Here is a 26,827-nt window from a genome sequence, read left to right on the forward strand (position 1 = left end):
ATTTTTAAGAACAAAGACGATTTTTAGAGCTGGGCGAACTATGGAGGAATAAAGTTGATGAGCCACACAATAACATTATGGAAAAGTAATGGAGGCTAGACTAGCCTAGAAAGAGTACCACAGATGCATTATTTGCCTTGAGGATACTAGTGGAAAAGTACAGAGAAGGTCAGAAGGAGCTACTTTGTGTCTTTATGGATCTAGAGCTGGGGTGCTCAATGGCTCGATCGCGATCAACCGGTCGATCACGAGGAAATCTTGGTCGATTGCCGGACAGCATACCAAAAAAAAAAAAAAAAAATGTCAGCCAATCCTCCCTCTAAATTGCGCGCGCTGATGCAGTCCCTTCAGATATTCTGCATTGCGCATGCAAAAAAAAAAAATCCAAAGCAAATGGAAAGTATGACTTAGCGCTATTCAGTTTGTGGCATTTTGCAATATGATTCACTGAGTGAGGGATGACTGGTTGTTAGATCCAATGGCACAATTCACATTTGTACTGTAAAAAATTAAAAGAGGAAGCCACTGGTTTCTTTAGGGCGCACACGGAACTTTCTCTAACGACGACAGCTGTTCCACCACACACTCTGTTTCCTACTTTACCTTACACCAGGCCCCACCCTCCGCTCTTAAAGACATGCACTCATAATTACAAATGTTACAGTACTTACGCAGCCCATCAATATCTTTTATAATTACAGCGTCCACCACCTCTGCTTTAGTTAGCAACACAGTCTGGGTAACGTAGCGCAAAGACGAGCTAGAGATGCTGCTTATGTTTACTTTTGATGTTAATGGAGAAAATTAAAAAAGAAATTCTGTTGTTTTAAGATGCAATGACTGTTGGAGTGTGTGAATAATGGAAGAAAATGTGGTTAAACTGGGCGAGATTTTCTCTTTTCTGAGTGGGAAAGTTCTGGTCTGAAGCCAAAGTAGAAAGTGCAGGATGAGATGGTGTGTAATTTTAAAATTCCACCTTGGCACACCCTGATCCAGGATAAAAGCACAGACAATACAGTGCACAAAAAGCTAATTCTGTATTTTAGATATAGGAGGCAATATAACATTAACCTTAAAAACGGTTTGGGACCATCATCATCAACAACCCCCCACCCTGTCGTCGGTAGGTCGCGAGAGACTGGCTGCATCAAAAGTAGATTTTGGGGTAAAAATGTCTGGGCACCCCTTGTCTAAATAGTCTAAAGAAAACATAGAAAAGCACCATTTAGCCGTTATGCTACGCACAAATGGAATAAATTGCCAACAGAAGTGAATATTGCCCAAGTGTGAATGTTTATAAGTTTAAGTCTTTTTTTTTTCTCCTCATGGTTTTTAGTGTGTTTCCACTTTTATTTCTTGCACTGTACGGTCTTTTTAAATCACATTTATTTTCATGGATTGGTAGAAAAGTATGTTTGAATAGTACAGGACATGTATGAGGGCCGCTGAACAGTAGTGAGGTGTGTTGTAGGTGTGAGAGAAGAATTTAAGGTGTAGGTGGGACTGCATCAGAGATCAACTCTGAGCCCCTTCCTGTTTGCTGGGCTAATGGATAGGCTGACAGATGAGGTCAGACTGGAATCCTCTTGGACCATGATGTTCAAAGATGACATTGTGATATGCAGTGAAAGCAGGGAGCAGGCTGAGGAACAATTAGAAAGATGCAGGCATGCACTGGAAAGGAGAGGAATGAAGATTAGCCGAAGTAAAAAATAATATATGTGCATGAATGAGATGGGTGGAAGGGGAAGAGTGAGGCTCCGGGGAGAAGGGATAACGAGGGTAGATTATTTCAAATACTTGGGGTCAGCAAATTATTAGCTAAGATTAATTAAGATAATGAACTAGTTAAGACAGAACAATACAGACTTTCCATTTTCTTTTAAATCATCCCTTTTCTATGCTGCTGGAGGGGCCCATCCATACAATCAGCTAATCACCCTGAACGATCAATTAATACCTATGAAGCAGAATTTTGGAATGTGGGAGGAAGTCCGTGTCCCTGCACACACAAAAAAAAGAAGAAGCACAAATATCACGCAACCTCATTCGAAACCTAAACCTCATTTCCACCATGCCATCTTTCTTTTTTTTTATTCATTCATCTTCTATACTGCTTATCCTCACTCAGGTCTTGGTTAGCTATGTAGAGGCGGGGTAAACCCTGAACTGGTCGCCAGGCAATCACAGTCATCTGTCTTTTAATTCTTCTTAAAATATGGCCCATTTTACGTGTACTTTTTATGTAGTTATCAGTCAATCAGTGATGTAGTTAGAGTAGTTCCCCTCTCATGGCGCGTGTCTGCTCCTTGGGTTCCAGATCCCTTATTGTTCTCTTGTCTGGGTCTCTATCCGCCCTACTTTTTAACAAATAAGGGGTCTTTTCCCGTCCTCGAGCTGGACGGGAACTGTATGCACGTATTAATCAATTGCACATGTATTCAGATCCCCAACAAAATGTAATTTTGTTGACTTTTTGGTGGCCGTGAAGAGTGAGTCGGGCGCGTACCACGCGCGCTCCCGTCAGCGGCGCTGGTGGGCGTGCACGAGACTGTGTTGCTCACCACTGTACTGTCTCGACGTTGCCCAAAGTGAGGAAGAAGTAAAGCAACAAACAGACAACAAAGCTAACGAGCGGTCTTCCTCAACGACTTTCCTTTGTGAAGGTAAAGGATTAAGGTCAGCTTTCCGTTTTTTTTTTTTAAATTAACTCTACAGTTACGTAATGCATTTTAACGACAGTTATTGTTCGCGCTTTTCCAGTGCACAAACAATTGTGTTCCGATGGTTTAACAGCTGCCACTGTGTTTACATACTTCCTAATTTATTTTTGTCGCGGTGGATGCCTTTTCCTTATTTGAGCTTCACGTTTGTTGCCGTCGACACAACTTGGGACGCAACTGTACCTTTTCACACATGGCTAATAGAGGCGATAATATTTACTTGCTCCGCGTTTTTATAACCTATAACCTTCTTGTGTTAACACAAGTATCACCGTACACACCTTACATTTAAAACAAGTGGTGGATAAAAAATTAAAACCCTCTTTACCAGTATAGAAATGTTCGTTTGACACTATCAAAGATATTTCAACAATGTGTGTGTGTGTGTGTGTGTGTGTTTTACAAATTAAAACATTTTTATATGTGTCATTGTTGGTTAAAGCCATGTTAGAGCTATTTGACTTTTCTCTATGATGAATCAGTTTTTTTTTTTGTATATTGTCAGTATGATCTGTTCAGTTCTACACCGTTGCAAAACCCTCGATAATAGTCATATTGATACATTAAAGTAAATCCAATTCGAACCTTATTTTTGATAAAGCTCTTGTAGTGGATCTCATATGAAACCAGGTTGCCACATTGAGTGGATCAATCCCTTCTCTGATTAATTAAAAAAGACACCAAGTATAATTTGTTTAGATTCCACCACCGTTTAAATTAGCACTTTAAGTTGATGGACAACAATTAAAGTAATGCGTTTTAGCAAATCTATTGACGTTTCAGCACCACGGACAGCAGACTACACATGGCAGTTCTTTAATAAGCTACTCAATAAATTACTTACTCATTTTAGTAGCTGCAAACATACTGATATCTCAAGAGATATTTATGTTATACGTTCAGACATATTTTATATTTTTTAATATCTTTCTTATAGCGCAGCAATGTGCAACCCACCGTTTTTTGGCTGAGTGCCATTTGGCTGACAGCCAAATAGCGTTGTAGCAGAAATGCAGACAGTGATGTGGTGGTTGCAGTTGTTATGTGTGTTTGCGACCGCAGCATAAACATTTTCGGAGAACTGTCGAGGGTTTTTGCAGCAATTGCAACTGGTGTGATATGAATGGCAGGTGACTTGTTTCAATGAGACAGGGATTGATGTGATTGTTGTGTTGAAATCACAGTGCAGTATTTCCAACTATGACTCAAATGATGATACATGTCACACTGATGTTTTTGTACATTCGTTTATTTATCGGCTATCTGTTGTTGTTGCTTTTTTCATTGCTCTATTTTCTTCTTGCTGGTATTGTCCTTTTTAGTTTATTGTTTTGAAGATAGTTCGTACGCATTTCCTTTGCTCACAATGGCGAATGACATGCAATAATTCTGCTACCCCCCCAAAATAAATAAAAAAGAAAATCAAATGAAATCTGGCATACCTTCAAAAGTCCAGTTGAATTATAATGAGCAAAAAGTGTGAGAAATCCATTATCCAGACACTACCACCAAGGGCACTTGTGATATCATCTCAAGACATCATAACATTTGATGCATGGGATGCACTTTACAAAATCACATCATGACATTACATTTGTCTGAGCACAAACTACAAAGCACCATTGTTTTGATGTTTTATATATATATATTTTTTTAAGCCCACCAAAAGGCTCACCAGGAAGCACACATTGTCATATCTCTTGTTTCTTTTCAAATCATTGTCCGGAAACCAAACTAGTGTATATATGAGTGGAACATGGGCGACTGGTTAGAGCGGTTCTGAGGACTGAGGTTTTCTCCGTGCTACTTCCTCCCACATCCCAAAAAACTTGCATTAGTTGGAGACCATAAATTCTCTACGTATGAATGTAAGTGCGAATGGTTGTTTATGTGTGCCCTGCAGTTGGCTGTCAACCAATTCAGGATGTACCCCACCTCCTGCCCGATGAGAGCTGGGATTAGCTCCAGCATATCCACACAATTTGTGAGGATAAGCGGTTTAGAACATAGATGGATGGATGCATATGTTTACTTCACGTGTTTAGTAGCTGGGAGTACCCATTTTCTTCTGTTATAGGCTTTTGGAATCTTTGAGCCATGTGCATGAGTTTAGGATTGTTCAAGTTGTACAATTTTTAAGATACTACAGATGAAGACTATATGTGTGTGAGAATTTCAAGCAGTGAATCATCTACCCAATTGGACAGTTTTTACAGTAGAGATACTGCTTCCTGGAACCCAGTTCAGGATGTACCCTGCCTCCTACTTAAAATTGCTGGGATAGGCACCAAGACTCCTGTGACCCTTGTGAGGTTAAGTGGCTTAGATAATGGATGGATCGATGGATGGCCACACCACTTCTTTAATGCAAAAAATGAATTGGGCCGTCAGTTCAAGATGATGACATGTTCTTCAATGAATTCTTAATTATTTGCGTCGTCTGTGAGTCCAGTCATTTCGAGTTGCAGACAAAACAAAGATCTTGTTTTGGTGATTGACGAGTTGACTACTGTGCAACATGTAAAAAGAGAGGAAAAGACTGCCTTGATGGCGACACAAAGTCCGACTGGTTAGCTTATCTGCCTCACATTTCTGAGGACCCGGGTTGAAATCTAACCCTTGCCCTTATATGTTCATATATCTTGTAAACAAACTGGCAACCATTTCAGGGTGTACACAACCTCTCGCCCAAAGCTCGCTAGGATCGACTCCAGCAGGACAGCCGCTACCTCAGTGATGATAATTGTTATGCTGCAACGGATGGATGATCCTTCATGCCTTCATGATGTCATACATACGGACATACTGTTGTGTACAACATATACATTAGCCTCAGTCTATACATGAACAAGGAATGGATGATGTGTGTGTGTGTAGATTTTTGGCAGCATGAGCATGCATGTTCCTCCTCAGCATGTTTATCCCAAGTCAAACAAAGGCAGAACGATGGGGGCTGCATCCAGCTGTGTGAAGGCCTAGTTCTCTTGCCCCCCCTTCATTCCAATGCAGCCGCCGTCCTCAGGCTTCCCTGTGGCTGTCTTCTGTTGTTGTTTGCCTGTCCACACAGAGGTCACCCAGGGACTACGTTTGCAGATGGGATTGTACTGCTCTTCTAACTGGGTCAGCATCCGCCACAACGCACATCATAGTGTTTGAATTTGGACCGTTGTCAGCTGAAAAGTACATCAAAATCAGAAGGGCTGACGCACGTCCTGGCCGTCATCTCAACTTTTGAATTCACTGTCCTTGATATATTAGTAATATAAAGTGAAACTAAGATACGACAAGAGTTCAAAAGTAAGTTTCAAGAGTGGAGTCTGACAGCAGGTTCAGCTCCTGGACAAGAGTGAAGATCTTCTTGCTATGGTCCTGTTGTATTGTCCTGTTGTTGCCTCCGCGAGCGTGACCCCAAGCAGAGGTCATCACATTCTGTATAAGCAGAACTCAAATACTGTAGCTCGCCTTCTTGGATATCTGCTGCTGCAAAAAAAAAAAAAAAAAAAAAAAACTTATTCAAAAACTGATGCCCAGACCACTACACACTTTTACAACCTGTTAAAACCCTACTACAATCTTTTCTCCAACAATAAATATTATTGAGCAATAAAACAGTGGTTATCACTAACTCATGCACCTGAAATGCAGTCCTCCAGTTTTACTTCATCTTGTGAAGGTTTAACCAAATAGCTACTTGCAAGAAAATCAAGTTGATGTAGTCTAAAAACACTAAATGAGGTTTAATTTATAGCTGCGGGTGTTTATCAGTAAGCAGCATCTGCGAGGCTATATTTAGATCGGTGTTTGTGTGTGTGTGCGTGTGTGTGTTTGGATTTGTGTGTAAGCATAATCAAAGAAGACTGCTTATGGGCACTGGGCAGATTCGTGGCAGACGTTTTTACAAATATCATTTTTTTTTAGATAATCTCACATTATTCACAGTCTGAATGAGGACAAATGGCTCAGAAAATGAGTGAATGGATAGGTTTCTCACTTTACTGATAAAAAATACTTATATTTCAACACTTATGGTACTTCAGATGAATGGTTACTGATTGCACCATGGTTTAAAAGTACAGTGGGTTTAATAATGGTACTTACTTCATCAATAATGCATATCTCTGGCGATATGAAATGCTTCAAATCATCCTCAGTCATATTTTCTCCACGACCAGCTGACCTCCAGCTCACAGGTAGAGCAGGCATCTAAAAAAAGCCCAGACTGTATTTGGGTTGGGCGGCACGGTGGGTCAGCTGGAAAGCGTTGACCTCACAGTTCTAGTTCTAGAGTGTCCAATTAATGCTGCATGTTTTTGGGAAGTGGGAGAAAACCCACGCAGGTACGGGGAGAACATGCAAACTCCACACAGGCGGGTCCGGCATTGAACCAGGGACCTCAGAACTGTGAGGCCAACGCTTTACCAGCTGACCCACCGCGCTGCCTGAAAGAATCGCAATTAAAAAAAAAAAAAAACAATGACCCAAAATTTCCCAGAGTGCACGACTTTACGGGGCAATGTGGTGCGTACATGGAAATTAAAATTTAGTTTTTCAAGTTTTGTGGGTGAATATTTTTGTTCTTTGAAGGTAAATCCCTTTTGTGATGTCCTGTGCGAGTTTTTGCGAGCAGGTCAGTATGGTTATTGACCATATTCAAAAGTTGATTTACCAATAGGAGTGGATTAAAGCTATTTGCTGGTAAATCTGACAGAATGTTCAACACTATGTGCTTTCAGATACTGTTCCATTGTTGCATGTCTATGCAGTACATCTTTCTTGAGTGACGAACCACAGATTCCCGAGACGAAATTAGCTGTAAAGTTTCGTCATCTGTGTATCAGCAATTCATGAGACCAATGTACTTCTCATACCGGTCAGTCTATTAGGAATATTATAGCATAGTGGGGGTCGAATTCTTGGATGCAACCTCGCATTGTGGTGAGGATGCTGCCAGTGGAAGTCATTTTGACAAACGAGTATGGCGGCGGCAATCATGCCATAAAAACTGCTCGGTACTTTAGGCAGGCCTATTTCACAGCAAAACTGCTCTGGCACAATACGACATACAGAGATCCACTGTACTGAATGATTCAGCCACTGAAGAAAACAGGGTAAAAATAAAGTACATTTGCAGCAACACACAGTGTGTACAGTGGAATGTCAAAGGTTGAACGCAATTACATTCCAGGACAACAGTCAGTGTCTGAGTAGTGCACTTTTCAACAGGTTTAAAAGCAGTTCTACATCATGAAAATTTATTTTGGCAAACTTAGCCCACTATATCATTTTGTGTGCCCTGAATAAACAAATAATGTGCGTCTAACTTGTGTTCTTCTGGCCCAAAAAATCTCAAATTGTCTTTACTTGTAATAGCGTTGAGAAATGGAACGCATTTTAAAATAAGTATGCTAGGAGTGCTAGAGGCAGGTGCATGTGTTTGAACCATTTTGATCTGTACAAAGCAGATGTACAAAAATGGAATAAAATGATGATAAAAGAAATATCAAAAACAGAATCATGTGAAAACTCCAGTTTCCACTGTATATGTATTTAATGAGGCATGCATTTTCAGTATATGGTTCCAGATTCATAATAGCCCTCTGAGGAAAACTGTAGCAACAATGTGGTCTGCAACAAAAAATGAGTTCTTAACTGGCATACACAAATTCATAGTAGAATAGTCAAAAAATACAAAGAGGGTGCTAATACAGTGAAGAAAATAAGTATTTCAACACCCTGCTATATTGCAAGTTCTCCCACTTAGAAATCATGGTGGGGTCTGAAATTTTCATTGTAGGTGCATGTCCACTGTGTGAGAGATAATCTAAAAAGAAACATCCAGAAATCACAATGTATGATTTTTTAACCATTTATTTGTGTGATACACCTGCAAATAAGTATTTGTACACCTATCAGCTAGAATTCTGACCCTCAAAGACCTGTTAAACCTTTAAAAGTCCAACTCCACTCCATATCTTTTCCTGAATCAGATGCACCTGTGTGAGGTCGTTAGCTGCATAAAGACATCTGTCCACCCCATACAATCAGTATGACTCAAACTTGTAACATGGCCAAGACCAAAGAGCTGTCCAAAGACACAAGAGACAAAATTGTACAACTCCACATGGTTGGAAAGGGCTACGGAGAAATTGCCAAGCAGCTTAGTGAAAAAAGGTCCACTGTCGGAGCAATCATTAGAAAATGCAAGAAGCTAAACATGACAGTCAATCTCAATTGGAGTGGAGTCCCATGCAAAATATCACCTCGTGGGGTCACAATGATCCTTAGAAAGGTAAGGAATCAACCCAGGACTACATGACAGGACTTGGTCAATGACCTGAAAAGAGCTGGGACCTCCGTTTCCAAGGTGACTGTTGGTAATACACTAAGACGTCATGGTTTGAAATCATGCATGGCACGGAAGATTCCTCAGCTTAAACCAGCACATGTCGAAGCCCGTCTTAATTTTGCCAATGACCATTTGAATGATACAGAGAAGTAATGGGAGAAAATGTTGTTGTCAGATGAGACCAAAATTGAACTTTTTTTTCATAGTTCCACTAACCGTGTTTTTAGGAAGACGAATGATGAGTTCCATCCCAAGAACACCATCCCTACTGTGAAGCATGGGTGTGGTAACATCATGCTATGGGGGGTTTTTCTGCACATGGGACAGGACGACTGCACTGTATTAGGGAGAGAATGACCGCGGCCATGTATTGTGAGATTTTGGGGAACAAACACTTTCCCTCAGTCAGAGCATTGAAGATGGGTCGTGGCTGGGTCTTTCAACGTGAAAGTATCCCAAAGCACACAACCAGGAAAGCCAAGGAGTTGCTACGTAAGAAGCATGTCAAGGTTCTGACGTGACCGAGCCAGTCTCCAAACCAAAACCCAATAAAAAAAAAATCTTTGGAGGGAGCTGAAAGTACGTATTTCCCAGCGACAGACCAGAAACCTGTCTGATCAAGAGAAGATTTGTGTGGAGGAGTGGGCCAAAAACCCTCCTGCAGTGTGTGCAAACCTGGTGAACAACCACAGGAAACATTTGACCTCTATAATTGCAAACAAAGACTACTGGACCAAATATTAACATTGGTTTTCTCATGTGTTCAAATACTTATTTGCAGCCGTATCTTCTTCTTTTCCTTTCGCCTTGTCCCCTTAGGGGTCGCCACAGCGTGTCATCTTTTGCCATCTTAGCCTATCTCCTGCATCTTCCTCTCTAACCCCAACTGCCCTCATGTCTTCCCTCACCACATCCATAAACCTTCTCTTTGGTCTTCCTCTCGCTCTTTTGCCTGGCAGCTCCATCCTCAGCACACTTCCACCAATATACTCACTCTCTCGCCTCTGAACATGTGCAAACCATCGAAGTCTGCTCTCTCGAATCTTGTCTCCAAAACATCCAACTTTGGCTGTCCCTCTAATGAGCTCATTTCTAATCCTATCCATCGCTTCCTTCTCTCTCATTTTCTTCATTCATCAACTTCTCAAAGTATTCTTTCCATCTATTTAGCACACTACTGGCACCAGTCAACACATTTCCATCTCTATCCTTAATCACCTTTACCTGTTGCACATCCTTCCCATCTCTATCCCTCTGTCTGGCCAACCTGTAGAGATCCTTTTCTCCTTCTTTCATGTCCAACCTGGTGTACATGTCTTCATATGCCTCTTGTTTAGCCTTTGCCACCTCTACCTTTGCCCTACGTTGCATCTCGATATACTCCTTTCTCCTCTCCTCAGTCCTCTCAGTGTCCCACTTCTTCTTCGCTAATCTCTTTCCTTGTATGACTCCCAGTATTTGGGGTTCTACCACCGAGTCTCCTTCTCCCCTTTCCTACCAAAAGACACACCAAGTACTCTCCTGCCTGTCTCTCTGGTTACCTTGGCTGTCGTAGTCCAGTGTTCCGGGACCTTCTGCTGTCCATCGAGAGCCTGTCTTACCTCTTTCCGAAAGGCCGCACAACATTCTTCCTTTCTCAGCTTCCACCACATGGTTCTTTGGTCTATCTTTGTCTTCTTAATCTTCCTACCCTCCACCAGAGTCATCCTACACACCACCATCCTATGCTGTCGAGCTACAATCTCCCCTACCACTACTTGACAGTCAGTAATCTCCTTCAGATTACATCGTCTGCACAAAATATATTCCACCTGCGTGCTTCCACCTCCTCTCTTGTAGGTCACTATATATTCCTCCTTCTTCTGGAAATAAGTGTTCACTACAGCCATTTCCATCCTTTTTACAAAGTCCACCACCATCTGTCCCTCAAAGTTCCTTTCCTGGATGCCGTACTTACCCATCACTTCTTCATCGCCCCTGTTTCCTTTACCAATATGTCCATTACAATCTGCACCAATCACAACTCTCTCGCTGTTTGGGATGCTCAGAACTACTTCTAGTTCCTTCCAGAATTTCTCTTTCAACTCTAGGTCACATCGTACCTGTGGGGCATACCCGCTAACCACATTATACATAACACCCTCAATTTCAAATTTTAGTCTCATTACTCGATCTGATACTCTTTTCACCTCCAAGACATTCTTAGCTAGCTCTTCCTTTAAAATAACCCCTACTCCATTTCTCTTCCCATCTACTCCGTGGTAGAATAATTTAAACCCCGCTCCTAAACTTCTAGCCTTACTATCTTTCCACCTGCTCACTTGGATGCACAGAATATCAACCTTTCTCCTAATCATCATGTCAACCAACTCCTGAGCTTTTCCTGTCATAGTCCCAATATTCAAAGTCCCTACACTCAGTTGTAGGATCAGTGGGCGTTGTTTACCCGGGCCACGACCGATCCGGTATGGGATTCTTTAGATGAACGCTCATATTTGTTTGGCACAGTTTTTATGCTGGATCCGGGCTTGGGACCGGCCTACAAATTGCACTGGTTTGTGCCCCCATAGGGCAGCCGTATAACACAAATAAATGGTTACAAAATCATACATTACGATTTCTGGATTTTTCATTTTAGATTATCTCTCTCACAGTGGACATGCATCTACGATGAAAATTTTAGACCCCTCCATGATTCCTAAGTGGGAGAACTTGCAATATAGCAGGATGTTCAAATACTTATTTTCTTCACTGTATCACAATATTAATGCCAATTCATCACTATTTGATGTAAGCAGGTTGGCAGCCAAAATGCCTGTGCCGTCTTTATCCAAAGGTCTAGTTATAAAAGACAGGTCTGCTCTTCATCAGTGAACCAGGTGTGGATCTCATCCTTTTCTGTTCTACTCAGACTTAACATCCATCCATGTATCCATTTTCTTTGCCGCTTATCCTCACAAGGATTGTGGGGAGTGCTTGAGCATATCCCAGCTGTCAATGAGCAGGAGACAAGGTACACCCTGAACTGGTGGCGAGCCAATTGCAAGGCATGTGGAGACAAACAGCCGCACTCACAATCACACCTAGGGGCAATTTAGAGTGTCCAATTAATGCAGCATGTTTTTGGGATGTGGGAGGAAACTGGAGTACCCGGAGGAAACCCATGCAGGCACAGGGAGAACATGCAAACTCCACACAGGCGGGTCCGGGTTTGAACCCCGGACCTCAGAACTGTGAGGCCAACGCTTTACCAGCTGACCCAACGTGCCGCCTCAGACTTTACATTTATCAAAATTCTAAAGTCGGGGAGAAAAAGAGAAAAGTCCAGCTAGAATTAAAGACTTAAAAATCTGTCCACATCTTTCCAGTCTCCAGCCTTAATACTGCATCACGCTGAGAGCTCATTATGTAAAATCGAATCCTTTCAACACAGAATCCTGTGCCAAGCTCCCCAGCGCTCGAGCTTCTGCCAAATGTGGGGCCGGCTAACACATCCATCCATCCAGCCGTTATCTGAGCTGCTTATCCTCATAAGGGTTACAGGACTACTGACGCCTATCCCAGCTATCTTTGGGCAGGAGGCGGGGTACACCCTGAACTGGTTGCCAGCCAATCGCAAGCCACATAGAAACAAACCAGCATTCACATTTACTGGAAAATTCTGTTATGTGTGCTGACACATTATGTAGACCATCTGCAATGCTGAATTTGCACCACTGTATGCAAAAGGAGATGCAATTATCATTTTTGTAATGACGCTGTTCTAATGAACTGATCACACAGGCTTGTTCCTTCGTCATTGACCACGCTTAATGGGAAATGACTGTATTTGTATTTCTGTCTTCTCCCAGCTTCCCTTTCTGCTGGCGGCACCCTTTGCTCTTGAGGCTGTGGTATGAGCCTATGTGGCAGGAAGGCGCTGACGTTGCTGAGCAGCATGTTCGCTGTTTGCGGCCTGGGCCTGTTGGGCATCGCCGTAAGCACCGATTACTGGCTCTACCTGGAGGAGGGCGTCATCCTCCCACTTAACCAGAGCACCGAGATTCGGATGTCCCTCCACTCGGGCCTCTGGAGGGTTTGTTTCGTGGCTGGTACGTTCATAGCAGGTCTGGATCTCACAGCAGATACAGAATGTGACTTAATAATTTTATAACATACTTATCAGGACAGGGTTTTTCTTTTTTGTTTTTTTTTACATTTGAATCATGATTCAATCAATCAGACACAACAACATAATGTACTTCACACTAGTAAGATCAAATTCTGTCTTCACCAAGATAATACTGTTTTCATTCCACAGCCTCAGAGAGTATTCATTTATAACGTGCGGTTCAATTCATACGCAAAAAAACTATATCAAGAATTCACAAAAATGAATAACTTAAATTACAGCTCTTGTAAGGAATCTCATTAGGTTGTGCATGAAGTCAGAATGTGGTGGCCACTCAGTGTATTGTTTGTACACTCTTGATATACTGTACTGTCAGATGTGGGTAATAATCCATTACATTTACTCTGTTGCTGTTACTCAAATAGCTTTGAAGATAAATTGTACATGTCACCGTAGTTTTAATGAAATATGCCTTTTATGTTCACTGAAGGGACCTCATAGCTCAGTGGTTAGAGCATTGGTTTGGTAAACCAAGGGTTCTGAGTTTGTTTCGCGCTGGGGTCTCCAGTCCCCAAGAGGCGTTGCGTCAGGAAGGGCATCCGGTGTAAAAACTGTCCAAAAAAATATGAGCGTTCATCTGAGATGACACGCTGTGGCGACACCGAACGGGACGTGCTGAAAGAAAGATTCTATGTTCACTGAAGAAGATGCAACCCCAGGCACAGCACCCCTGGCTTCACTATCATTCCACGTTAACACACGCACACACTAACTGTGGTTGTAGTACAAGAACCATGAAACATACTTTAGCTACTAAAAAGCATATACTTCATCAATAAACTTGGTCGTATGCATATGTTTTTGTTTTTTGGCATTTCAAATGCGGGCAGGTGTGTCTGTGGACTTCCATTTAACAGAACTTTGAATGTGATTGGTTAATTTCGAGTACAGGTGTATAAAAAGTTTTTTTTATTTTCACCTTCTCTCTCAGAAACATTTAAAAGAAAAAGAAACATTTTTAATTGAGGTGTACAGGTGATACGTCATATTATTGGTGCAATTTTGACATTAATTATCTTAGTCCAAGTTTTTATACCCCCCGCCCCCACCTCCAAATGACATTTGAACAGTGGTGTGTAGACTTTATATATCCACTGTATGCCATTTTCCCATTTTTAATGTCCATTTGATGACCCTATTGTAGTGTTTCGTGTTTCTGTTTGGAGTTTGCATGCCTGTGTGGGTTTTCTCCAGGCACTCCGGTTTCCTCCCACATCCCAAAAACATGGAACATTAATTGGACACTCTAAATTGTCCCAAGGTGTAATTGTGAGTGTGGCTCTTTGTCTACATGTTCCCTGCGATTGGCTGGAAACCAGTTCAGGGTGGACCTTGTCTCCTGCCCGTTGACAACTGGGGTGATAAGAAAGTGGATGGATGGATATATATGTAAATAATAGTAAATAATCAAAGATCATTCATCATTTGCTATTATGAAAAGACTATATTTACTGTTTTAGATTACTGTAATTTCCAGACTATAGAGAGCACCTGAATATAAGCGTCACCCAGTACATTTTTAAACAAACAAAAAAAAAATTTGTGAACCGGGATGGGTGGCTGAAACAATCTCTCCCCCAATTTGAAAACCACAGGTCTAGATTGTGCCATGCATTTATGTAATGTGAATGTTTTTTTCCCCTTCTTCATTATCCCCTATACCTATGTATAATGCGCACTATTGGCTTTTGACAATTTTGGGAGGAATCAGAATCAGCTTTAATGGCCAAGTATGTAACAACACACAAGGAATTTGTCTCCGGGGGTGTACATTATACATGAGAAATTATGGTAATATGCAATAGTTTGACATCGTCACATTTGTTTAGGGCTATGGTGTATTATTACCAAAGAGAGAGCATTACGATGTTATCAATACTTGGAATGATTTTTCATCTTCAATTATGTTCAGTTATCAGTTGTCGTGACTGTGCTTGAGCATCACATTGGATCTGATGTTCTTTACTATTAATGTCATTTGTCAGTCTATAAAACATTGACTTTACCAGAAATCTTTTCTCTCAAAATACAACATTCCGCACAGTAATATTTTGTTAGCTAAACTAAAAATGTTCAATCTACTTAATATTTTCATGGTGAACAAACCATACTTTGAACACTACAGGTATTAAAAAAATGGGAATTAAAGTCAAGCAAGTCACAGTTACAACCTTAAGTAAAATCATATATAAGACAATTTTAGCTTTGAACTTCAAATGTAAGTAAATATTACTATAGATTTTCCCCCCAGAAATAATCTGATTTAAATTTTCATTCAGTTCTTTATATCCACATAGATATGCTATAATGCAGAGAATGCAGGATGCGCAGGGAAAAAAAAAGTCTATAATGTGTGATTACTTGTCTTGTGTTGGTGCTGCTGTAACTGTACTAAATGGGTATATTTGCTTTAAGATGAATCTGGTGCTCAACTCAGTGGCCAAATGTGGTGGTCCCAGTTGCCTTGTGTGACTAAACTAACTGTGGTCTAGACTGATGCTGGTGAAATCTCCTGCAAAGAGCAACAGCGTTCTGTTACCTTCACACTTAAGGTGGAAAAAGAGACAGCAGTTATGTCTTCACTGGTAACCCTTAACAACAATTTCCACTCAGCATGTTTTTGACAAGTGACTATGGCTCTGAAACTTTACTTTTTACTGCTGTACGGTTAATGTTCATCCTCAACTTTGCTTGAACTGTAAATATTTGAACTGTGGGCAAAAATGAAATGAGTAGATTGTCCCTCATGATTAACCTTTCCAAATTTCTTTCATCCTCCTTCCCCCAACAGTTTCTACCCTGTTTCTCCATTCAAGCTCAGGAAGTAAACAAACAAAACACTTCATTTGCACTTCATTTATTTTATCCTCAAGCTGCAACTGCACTGGGCCTCATATGATAGCTGCATGTGTGTCGGCAGGTCACAACGGTGTGATTAGATTGTCGATATTATAATATTATATCCCCTTTAACAGGCCGATTAAATGGGCCACTCGGTGTTAAGGGCAATTGAGTGGCCTTATTGCCCACTTAACTGCTGTGGTGCACTGTGTTTGACCTACAAATAATCGCTGGCCATTATCACATGGCGCACTTCCACTGGAGAGCTTGAATGGTGTTGCATAGACCTGATTGTGTATACAGATGTCAGGTTTTTGTCAGCTGTCATTGCACTTGGACGTCAACCAAAGAATGTTTAGTTTGGTGTTTCATCTGTATTCTTTTGGAGATTACAAGACAATATCACATCATGGTTCATGGCTCTAGGTTATGTACACAACTAAATGGATGTCCCCCCCCCAAAAAAAGGACCAATAAGTAAAAACACTATTCATCCAGGTGAAACAGCTATAGAGCATTATCCTCACAGTGTTCAAATCCCTGCCTGTGTAGAGTTTGGATGTTCTCCCCGTGCCTCCGAGGGGTTTCTCCGGGCACTCCGGTTTCCTCACACATCCTCAAAACATGCATTCATTGGACACTCTAAATTGCCCTTAAGTGTTATTGTGAGTGTGACTGTTGTCTGTCTCCTTGTACCCTGCGATTGGCTGGCAACCAGTTCAGCGTGTATCCTGCCTCCTGCCCGATAATGGGTGGGAGAGACTCGAGAACTCCCGTGACCCACGTGAGGATAAGCAGCTCAGAATAATGGATGGATGGACTATCCATCCACAGCAAAGTCAACTTGAAAAAGTTTTTAAAAAGGATAACAATAAAAAGATATGAAAGAAAAATGAAAATGGAAACTTCTCAAATTAAGTGACACAGAGATACAGTAATATCACAAGTCATACAAAGATAATAGATCATGGAAAAGATAGCAAATTCTAAAATACAATTTTCTTCAGATACAGTAAGCAAGAGTAGGGAAAAAAAAAAAAGTCATGGTCCAAGAAGGTAGGGATTAGATTTTAGTACAGTGCATGTCAAGGCATTTATTTTAAACCATTTCACCTCACCATATAGTTAGTGCAGTTGTCAAACTGGGGCACACGGCATTATGATAGTGGGTGAATGGGGGGCTACCGTGCACACTTTTCATAATTAAGTTACACCCGGCAGATGAAGCTAATTTTACAAATGAACACACAAGCCCACCTCAGCCACAAAAATGAATTTTCCAATGAAATTATGAAAGATGTTAATTTTTAGCAGAAAAAAACATTTGCATTTTTTTTAATTCTCACCGGCTTGATAAATTTACCAGTGTAATTTAAAAGTGACCACTACAGTGATTATTGTAACCTAAGCCTTTGTGTACTGATAGAAAAAGTGTGTGTGTGTGGGGGGGGGGGGGGTGCAATAATTTAGTCTGCAAAAGGGGGACGCTGCAAAAAAAAAAAGGTTGGGAACCACTGGGTTAGGTGTAATTGTCCCCTAACTACAATGACAATGGAACTACTTGAATACTCCACTACAATAGTAGTACTACACTGTATTCCAAGCGTTTTCGTCAGGGGGCCACCCGCAGCGGACGAACTGAACGAGTTGCCTGACAGAAGCAAACATTTTCTGGACAAAATTTGCAGTTATAATTTTTTTTTTTTTGTGTGTGTGTGACTGAAGTGTGTACAAAAACGGGTTCCCTGCCTCTTCTTCCTTCCAGGTGAGGAGAAAGGTCGCTGCTTTACCATTGAGTATGTGATGCCCACGAAAGTCCAGATGACTTCAGAGTCCACTGTTAGTGTCCTGAGTAAGTAAATCTAGTAAAGTGGGGGTGTCCAAAGTTTTTTTAGTGAGTGAAACACACACTCAAGGTGGTATATGGACATACAAATACTGTGTGTATTTGCAACTCACCTATAATGTGACGAACATTGCACTCAGCGGGAGCTAACAAGTCGAAAGTGGTTGGTGGTTGAGACACAAAAGACTTCACAGTGATGACTATCAGTCATTCTGGTTCTGTTTTTTCTGTTGTGTGTGATTTAACAGAGAAAATGTTTGTTCACATATGAATGTTGAGCTGAACACACCCTCATCATTCGAAGGCATAGTTCTCATTTTTAGGAGAAAGGTTGGCTTTTGTGGGACCAGCTGTCCTTTTCCCTTGCAGGGTCTTATTCAGTGTATTCTAATGACAAGTAAGATCAAGTAAAAAATGCTAGGTCTGCCAGCCAAAGAGGGTCACTCTATTCATGAGGAGGTCGCCTCCCCTCAAAAACTGGTCAATTTCTGATCCCACTGGATAAAATTTCTGCAGCACAGAGCCACGGCACATCAGAGTTGTACAGTGAAGAAAATAAATATTTGAACACCGTGCTATATTGCAAGTTCTCCCACTTAGAAATCATGGAGGGATCTGAAATTTTCATCATCGGTGCATGTCCACTGTGAGAGAGATAATCTAAAAAGAAAAATCCAGAAATCACAATGTATGATTTTTAAATGATTTATTTGTGTGATGGAGCTGCAAATAAGTATTTGAACACCTATCAGCTAAAATTCTGACCCTCAAAGACCTGTTAGTCCGTCTTTAAAGGTCCACCGCCACTCCATGTATTATCCTGAATCAGATGCATCTGTGTGAGGTCGTTGGCTGCATAAAGATGTGTGTCCACCCCATACCATCAGTAAGACTCAAACTTGTAACATGGCCAAGACTGAAGAGCTGTCCAAAGACACAAGAGACAAAATTGTACAACTCCACATGGTTGGAAAGGGCTACGGAGAAATTGCCAAGCAGCTTGGTGAAAAAAATGTCCTCTGTTGGAGCAATCATTAGAAAATGCAAGAAGTTAAACATGACAGTCAATCTCAATTGGAGTGGAGTCCCATGCAAGATATCACCTCGTGGGGTCACAATGATCCTTAGAAAGCTGAGGAATCAGCTCGACTTGGTCAATGACCCGAAAAGAGCTGGGACCTCCGTTTCCAAGGTGACTGTTGTAATAAACTAAGACATCATGGTTTGAAACCATGCATGGCACGGAAGGTTCCCCTGCTTAAACCAGCACATGTCAAGGCCCGTCTTAAGTTTGCCAATGACCATTTGGATGATACAGAGAAGTAATGGGAGAAAAGTTTGTGGTCAGATGAGACCAAAATTGAACTTTTTTTCATAGTTCCACTAACCGTGTTTGGAGGAAGACGAATGATGAGTTCCATCCCAAGAACACCATCCCTACTATGAAGCATGGGTGTGGTAGCATCATGCTTTGGGGGTGTTTTTCTGCACATGGGACAGGACGACTGCACTGTATTAGGGAGAGAATGACGGCGGCCATGTATTGTGAGATTTTGGGGAACAACCACTTTCCCTCAGTCAGAGTATTGAAGATGGGTCTTGGCTGGATCTTTCAAAATGACAATGACCCGAAGCACACAGCCAGGAAAACCAAGGAGTGGCTCCGTAAGAAGCATATCACGGTTCTGGCGTGGCCTAGCCAGTCTCCAGATGCAAACCCAATAGAAAATCTTTGGAGGGAGCTGAATCTCCATGTTTCTCAGCGACAACCCAGAAACCTGTCTGATCTAGAGAAGATCTGTGTGGAGGAGTTGGCCAAAATCCCTCCTGCAGTGTGTACAAACCTGGTGAACAACCACAGGAAACGTTTGACCTCTGTAATTGCAAACAAAGGCTACTGTACCAAATATTGACATTGGTTTTCTCGTGTGTTCAAATACTTATTCAGAGCCGTATCGTACAAATAAATTGTTACAAAATCATACATTGTGATTTCTGGATTTTTCATTTTAGATTATCTCTCTCACAGTGGAGATGCATCTACGATGAAAATTTCAGACCCCTCCATGATTTCTAAGTGGGAGAACTTGCAATATAGCAGGGTGTTCAAATACTTATTCTCTTCACAGTTCAGTACATTCCCATATTCACCATTCACATCAGAGAGGAAAGCTTGAAATTCCCTATGGTGCAGTCCTCTAGTTCCAAGTATGTTGTAGTTTTTACAAAATGTTCATTACATCATCCAGCTAGACAGTCTAAGCACACAGTGCTTCTTGATGGTTAATACAGTGGATTCTAACAGGCTTATCTCCACTCTTGTTTACCTTAACGGCGCACAAGATCAATGCCATTCCATTGCGTTTGCCCATCAGAGCTGGAACATTAGTTGTTGTTGTCCACAGAGCTTGTGCTATTTAAGTCCAATCCAATCACAGCAAAAATGATCCATCCATCCATCTTCTGCCGGGTATCCAAGGACAGGTCGTGTAGCTAGTAGCTTTAGCAAGGATGCCCAGACTTCCCTTTCCCCAGAAAATTCATCCAGCTCTTCCTGGGGAATTCCCAGGCATTTCCAGGCCAGACGAGAGACGTAATACCCACCCACAACTTGTCATAGGTCATCTCTGGGGTCTTCTCTCTGTGGGATGCGCCCAGAAGACCTCACCAGGGAGGCGTCCGAGAGGCATCCAAATCAGATGCCCGGGCCACTTCATTTGGCACCTCTTAATCTACGGTGAGATCCTCCCAGATGACTGAGCTTCTCAACCTATCTCTAAGGGAGAGCCTGGAAACGTTGTGGAGGAGACAAATTTCGGCTGCTTACATCAAGGTTCTTGTTCTTTCGCTCATGACCCACAGGTCATGACCATAGGTGAGAGTAGGAACATAGGTCGACCGGTAAATTGAGAGCTTCACCTTTCGTTTTAACTCCTTCTTTACCACAACGGACTGATACAAAGTCCGCATCACTGCAGACGCTGCACCAATCCTCCTGTAGATCTTTCATTCCATTCTTCCATTACTTGTGAACAAGAGGAAAGATCTCACCCTTGACCTGGAAAAGGCATGCCACCCTTTTCCGACTGAGGACCATGGTCTCAGATTTGGAGGTGCTGATTCTCATCCAGGCTGATAACCACTCCAGCCCCTAGAAATTCTGTCCATATAAGTTATGAACAGAATTGATGAAAAAGGGCAGCCTTGGCAGAGTCCAACTTACTGCCGGCAATGTAGCAAAAGTGACGTCAGGCAGCTACCAAAATATTTGGGTCTGAGTTTAATTCCACACTCGGTGGGTCGACAGGCTTTTCAGAGAGCCAAGTTTTTGGATACATGAACTTAAAAAGTAAAAGTTTCTTTGCACAACCCCCTTAATGTTGCAGCATAAGTGCCCAAAACTGCACATTTAACATAACACAGTAGGAGGCTTCAAAGAATTACTGACCTTTTTTACTTTTGAGTTTATGTGACATTTGCTCTCTGTAGGAAGGTTAGGTTAGCTCTTGACAAGTAACCTTAAACTGTGGGGTGCCTAACCAAAGAACTATTCTAATGGAGCCCCATATTGCTGTTTGTTTTTCTCTTCTTTGTAAGTACTGTATTAAAAAAAATGTCTCATATCTCTTTTATTGCAGAGATGATCCGTTCAGCCACACCTTTCCCACTTGTCAGCCTCTTCTTCATGTTCATTGGTTTTGTCCTCAGCAACATTGGCCACATTCGACCACATCGAACCATTCTGGCCTTTGTTTCGGGCATCTTCTCCATCCTATCAGGTACTCACTTGGGCTTCTACTCACTGACAAACACTTCATCTTGAGCCCGTCTCATTTAGTCGGATTTTGTGACCAATAAAAATAACAGCTTATTGTACCTTTCACTACTGGGATTGATGTTCCTGTGACCCATAACAAGAAGGGGTATATAAAATGCCCAACCCCAATTACAGAAATCATTCTTCTTATGTGGGTTCGGTTCCCACTCACTGACTGTGTGAATCAATGTGACTGATTGTCTATCTCTATACATTATAGCCCTGTAATGGACCGGCAAACCATCTACCTTGTGCTGGAAGTCAGCTGCAACATGCTACTGCTTCCCATTTCTCTAATGTGGACAACTGCTATAGAAAATGGATGGCTGGGTTAATCGTATTGTAATCATTAAAATGTTCCATTTTTGCTTCCTCTTTGCTCACGGCTCTGACATACAGTATGTCTATTGAAATGGGTGGTAAAGGGTTACTAATGTGTTGATTCTGTGCTGCAGGTCTGTCTCTGGTCGTTGGTCTGGTGTTGTACATATCCAACATCAACGATGAAATGTTGAATCGGACCAAAAGCAATGAGGCCTACTTCAGCTACAAATATGGATGGTCGTTTGCCTTTGCTGCTATCTCCTTCCTCCTCACTGAGGTAATGTCACCCCTTAACCTCATGTTGGTCCCTTGCATCAAAACATCCACTTTGGACCTAGTTCAGAACCCAGAACACTTTCCCGAAGTATGTTAATGTGGAAAAGACAATTTTACCTTGACCCAATATGATTGCGTGTATAAGTTTAATTTCTCCCTCATTACTCTTAAAATGTTATATTTCATTCAGGTGAGGGCGGGAGGAAATATTGCACCTTTTACCCTCCAGCAATCAGTCACTTACTGTACTAGAGCAGTTAGCAATGACATACAGTAGAAATATTGAAGCTTAAACATACTACTTGTTTGGCTAAGGTTTTCTGACAGGAAACAGTGTCCTGGAAGTAATGCCTTATGTTTTCACCATCATGAAAACTATTATTAGGCGGTACGGTGTCTCAGCTGGAAAGCGTTGGCTTCACAGTTCTGAGGTCCCAGGTTCAATCCCGGTCTCGCCTGTATGGAGTTTGCATGTTCTCTCCGTGCCTGCCTTGGTTTTCTGCAGGCACTCCGGTTTCCTCCCACATCCCAAAAACATGCACCAGTAATTGGACACTCTAAATGATCCTTAGGTGTGACTGTGAGTGCGACTGTTGTCTGTCTCCTTGTGCCTTGTGATTGGCTGACAACCAGTTCAGGGTGTACCCAGCCTCCTGCCCGTTGACAGCTGGGATAGGCTCCAGCACTCCCACGACCCTTGTGGGGATAAGCAGCTAAGAAAATGGATGGATGGATGGATGAACAGACAGATGGATATATTTATAGTACACTTGCTTGATTATTTTTCATTTGTTAGACCTTACAAAATAAAGTAATTAGAGCAAGGTTAATTTTTCACATTGTTAATTGGATAGATTTTGTCAGTGAACAATATATGATTAAGGGCCTTGCTGATTTAAAGACCTGCTGTGGATCCACATGTGTCAGTCTGTAGGTGTGAACGTGAGTACAGCTGTTTTTCTCGGTGTGCCCTCCGATTGGCTGGCAACCAGTTCAGGGTGTACCCCGCCTCCTGCCCGTTGACAACTGGGATAGGCTCCAGCATTCCCCGCGACTCTTGTGAGGATAAGCAGCTAAGAAAATGGATGGACGAATGAATGAAAACTTTATTAAGTGTACAGGCAATATTTTAAGATTACTTGATTAATTGTTATTTAATTATAAATGGAAAGTATTTAACTCTTCCAATCTCTTTTCAGTCAACAACAAAAGTGTTGATACTACCAGTAGTTACAAATAGAACAATAGAAGGCCAACACTGCATACAATATGGAATAACGTGCTATTTTCAATATGTTAGTCGGGTCTGTTCAAGAGAGGATTGTTTGGTGTTAGATTTGTTTAAAAAAAATAAAATACATAGTCTCGATGGTGCAATCACAGGGCATCCTACTGGAGAGGCTCTAAAATAATCTCTAGTCAATACCATGGAAATGTTGCTAGTGTAGCTCTCCATGCTGTTGCAACATGGTGCAAATGCCCAGGTGGTGCTCCTATACCCAGTCACTGATGGTCCCAAGCCCAGACTCAAAATATGTGTAGGTTTTGTCAGTAAGGGCATCCGCAGACAGACTTTGCCGAATAAAACATGAGATTGACTTGTTGTGGCAACCTCTGATGGGGCAAGCTGGCACAACAGCAATTCATGAATTCCATGAAATGCTGTTCAAAAAGGGCCAATACTGCTGATCTTGTCAGAAGAATGGACAATTCTCCTGTTCATACTGCTCCTCTTTGCCATCCCAGACCGCCGGTGTGATGTCCGTTTACCTGTTTATGAAGCGCTACACGGCTGAGGAGATGTATCGGCCTCACCAGGGCTTCTACCGACCCCGCCTCAGCAACTGCTCAGACTACTCGGGACAGTTCCTCCATCCAGACGCGTGGGCCGGGCGTGGCCGCAGCCCCTCGTCTATCTCCTCCGAGGCTTCCCTCCAAATGAACTCCTCCAACTATCCTGCCCTCCTCAAGTGTCCCGAGTACGAACAGATGTCCTCCTCCCCGTGCTGAATCAAAGAACCACCAGAGGTTATTACAGCACTGGCATAGTTCAAATACTGTGCACTATATACTCACAAAATGTAAGGTATCCATATACTGGAATTCATGAAAAAATCCTGATCGTGTCTAATAGGCTCAGTCACAGTTGTCTACAAACATGGATTTTATTTATCTGTAGATTGCAGTTTTATAGACATGACTTTAGGCGAGAGGTGAGGTACACCCTGGACTTGTCTAAAGCCTATCGCAGGCCACATATGAACCAACAACCATTCATGATCCCATTCACACATACACACAATTGTGAGTCTTTCACTGAAGCACAGGTAGAACACGCAATTCACACAAGAAGTTCACACAAGAAGGCCAGAGCTGAGATTTGAACCCAGAATCTTAGAATTGTCAGACAGATGTGGTAATCCACTTGTTAACTGTCATGCAGTCAAATTAGTCATCTACAGTAATCCCCCACTATTTGCGTGGATGGGGACCGAGCCCTTTCACAAACAGTGAGAAAACACAAATAATTGATGCATAAATTTAACTCTTTACTAACTTACAGTCTCTCAGTGGAGATGTGTCACTTTGATATGTTTGACACCAATTTACTGTGGTGCTTTGCTATTTAGACTGCCTGCATCTTGTGGCATCCTAGGATGTGTTGGAAAGAATGCAAAATTGTGAATAGTTGAATTTTTCACTGAATATGTGGGGATTACGATTTTACTATTAGCTGTTAGTGCAATGATACTTTGCACTAGGGAACGACCACAAACTAAAATCGCAAAAATAAACATATTGTTACATTAATATCGCTCTGACATCAAAATCTGATCATTGTTATCTTTGTAAATGTGAAATCTCTTGATTTGGACGCCATGCAATTATGGAAACGTGCCTAATGTTGTGGGCAAACATGTCGGTCGGTCAGCGTAAACTATTACTGGTTATCTCTAATTTTTCAAAGATATGGTTATACCGGAAGAATTGAACCAGAAAGGGGCCAAGAAGCATTTTGTGTGGTCATGCAGACGTGCACTCATGTCATCGTGCCAAAAACAAGGTGAATAATTCACAATGACTTTCAGCTAACAGCAAGAAATTATCAGGCTGCCTATTGCGCTCAACTGGAAACAACTATATGAAGAGTTCAGACGTAAAGCAGATATATCCATTTTTATTGATATAAATCAAAGAATCTACAGAAACAACAAAAATGGATATATCTGCTTTTGGGTCTGAACTCTTCATATAGTCTTGTGAAACAAATGTGTGACTGAAGAGGGATTGTATGTAACTTATTGCTTAATCAGGGACTTCAAGCCCTTTATTTTTTTTCCATGTGAATATTTTGTTGTTTTTGTCTAGTCCCTTTTCAGAAACTCATATTGATGCTAAAGGAAGAACCTGTGTCACAGCATTCTGCCTCTCCCATCATCACAACCTCTTCACAGCTTATTGACAGCTATGTGCTGTGTACAAGTAGTTGGAATATTGAAATATGTTGGTAATTAATAAATTCCTACCAGTAGAATTGACATTGCGAGTATTCCAATTGTATATATCCTGTAATCTATATGAAGGGGAAAGAAAATGGAGGATTCTGGGACGTGTGAGTCGTTATTTTGCAACATGAGAATGTAGAAAGTGCAAAAGAAAAAGCTCCCGGTGATAATTTAAAGCACAAATTCAAGTCAAATTGTAAATTGTTTTTTTGTTTTGTTTTTGTTTATGACCTTTTGAGGACACAGAATTCCCAGTTGGAATATTTCAAAAAGAATTGTGCCAAGGAAGATTTCTGAATAACAACATTTCATGCAGCATTAGGTGTGTAAACACCTTCCCAAGAAGCATGCTGTCTTGTGGTATTATTTCATCTTAGTTATCTATATTAAGGATAGTTGTTTATATTTAATGTTGCATTGTGTTGTGTTTTTGTAAACTCATATATTATTGATGATATCCAACATATTTTGCAGAACATTTAAAGTTGTTTATTCAGTATTTGTCTCATTTGTCTAACAGTCAACATAAACTAAATAAATTCAAAGTATTAATCTCAAGCATTATTGTATATATACCCTTGTGATTATTCCAAGCCTGTATGTAAATACGCATTTGTATATAGACTCAGTTTTGTAGAGAGAAAAGTATAAATCTACATTTATGGATGCTCAGTTTTTCAATAGAATAATTTTCAATATATGCGACTGCTGCTTTACCTCTGTGTCACATTGAGAATGTGAGATATTGCATCAATATGTAAATGTTGTGTTATGACCGTTGTCATATTGCAAATGTGATTATTCATTGTGTATTTTGACAGTCCAGTTTCCTGTTTCAACTGTGACTGTATATGCAGCGAAATAAAGGGATTTGCTGAAGAATTCTTTTGATTTTTCCCATTTTAATTTATCTACAAAGATACAGCTGTCAAATAACGAGTAACCTCAGGACCTCACAGCTCTGAGGACTAGGCTGG

General features: G+C 41.3%; 1 protein-coding gene across 2 annotated transcripts; it reads left to right on the plus strand.

Annotated features, from left to right (window-relative positions):
* Window positions 1–2,595: 2,595 nt before the first annotated feature.
* On the plus strand, window positions 2,596–25,448 carry LOC133506206 (voltage-dependent calcium channel gamma-5 subunit). 2 transcript variants are annotated; one of them, XM_061830122.1, is made up of 6 exons: window positions 2,596–2,679; window positions 12,921–13,160; window positions 17,847–17,933; window positions 21,566–21,706; window positions 22,200–22,345; window positions 24,091–25,448. In XM_061830122.1, exons 2-6 carry the CDS (start codon window positions 12,965–12,967, stop codon window positions 24,352–24,354), a joined length of 834 nt encoding a protein of 277 aa, XP_061686106.1. In that variant the 5' UTR covers window positions 2,596–2,679; window positions 12,921–12,964; the 3' UTR covers window positions 24,355–25,448. The 2 variants fall into 2 exon arrangements, with proteins under 2 accessions (XP_061686106.1, XP_061686105.1); XM_061830121.1 differs by having other exon boundaries at window positions 2,609–2,666.
* Window positions 25,449–26,827: the final 1,379 nt, after the last annotated feature.

Source organism: Syngnathoides biaculeatus, chromosome 9 (assembly GCF_019802595.1).
Source record: "Syngnathoides biaculeatus isolate LvHL_M chromosome 9, ASM1980259v1, whole genome shotgun sequence".
NCBI classification, from domain to species: Eukaryota; Metazoa; Chordata; class Actinopteri; order Syngnathiformes; family Syngnathidae; genus Syngnathoides; species Syngnathoides biaculeatus.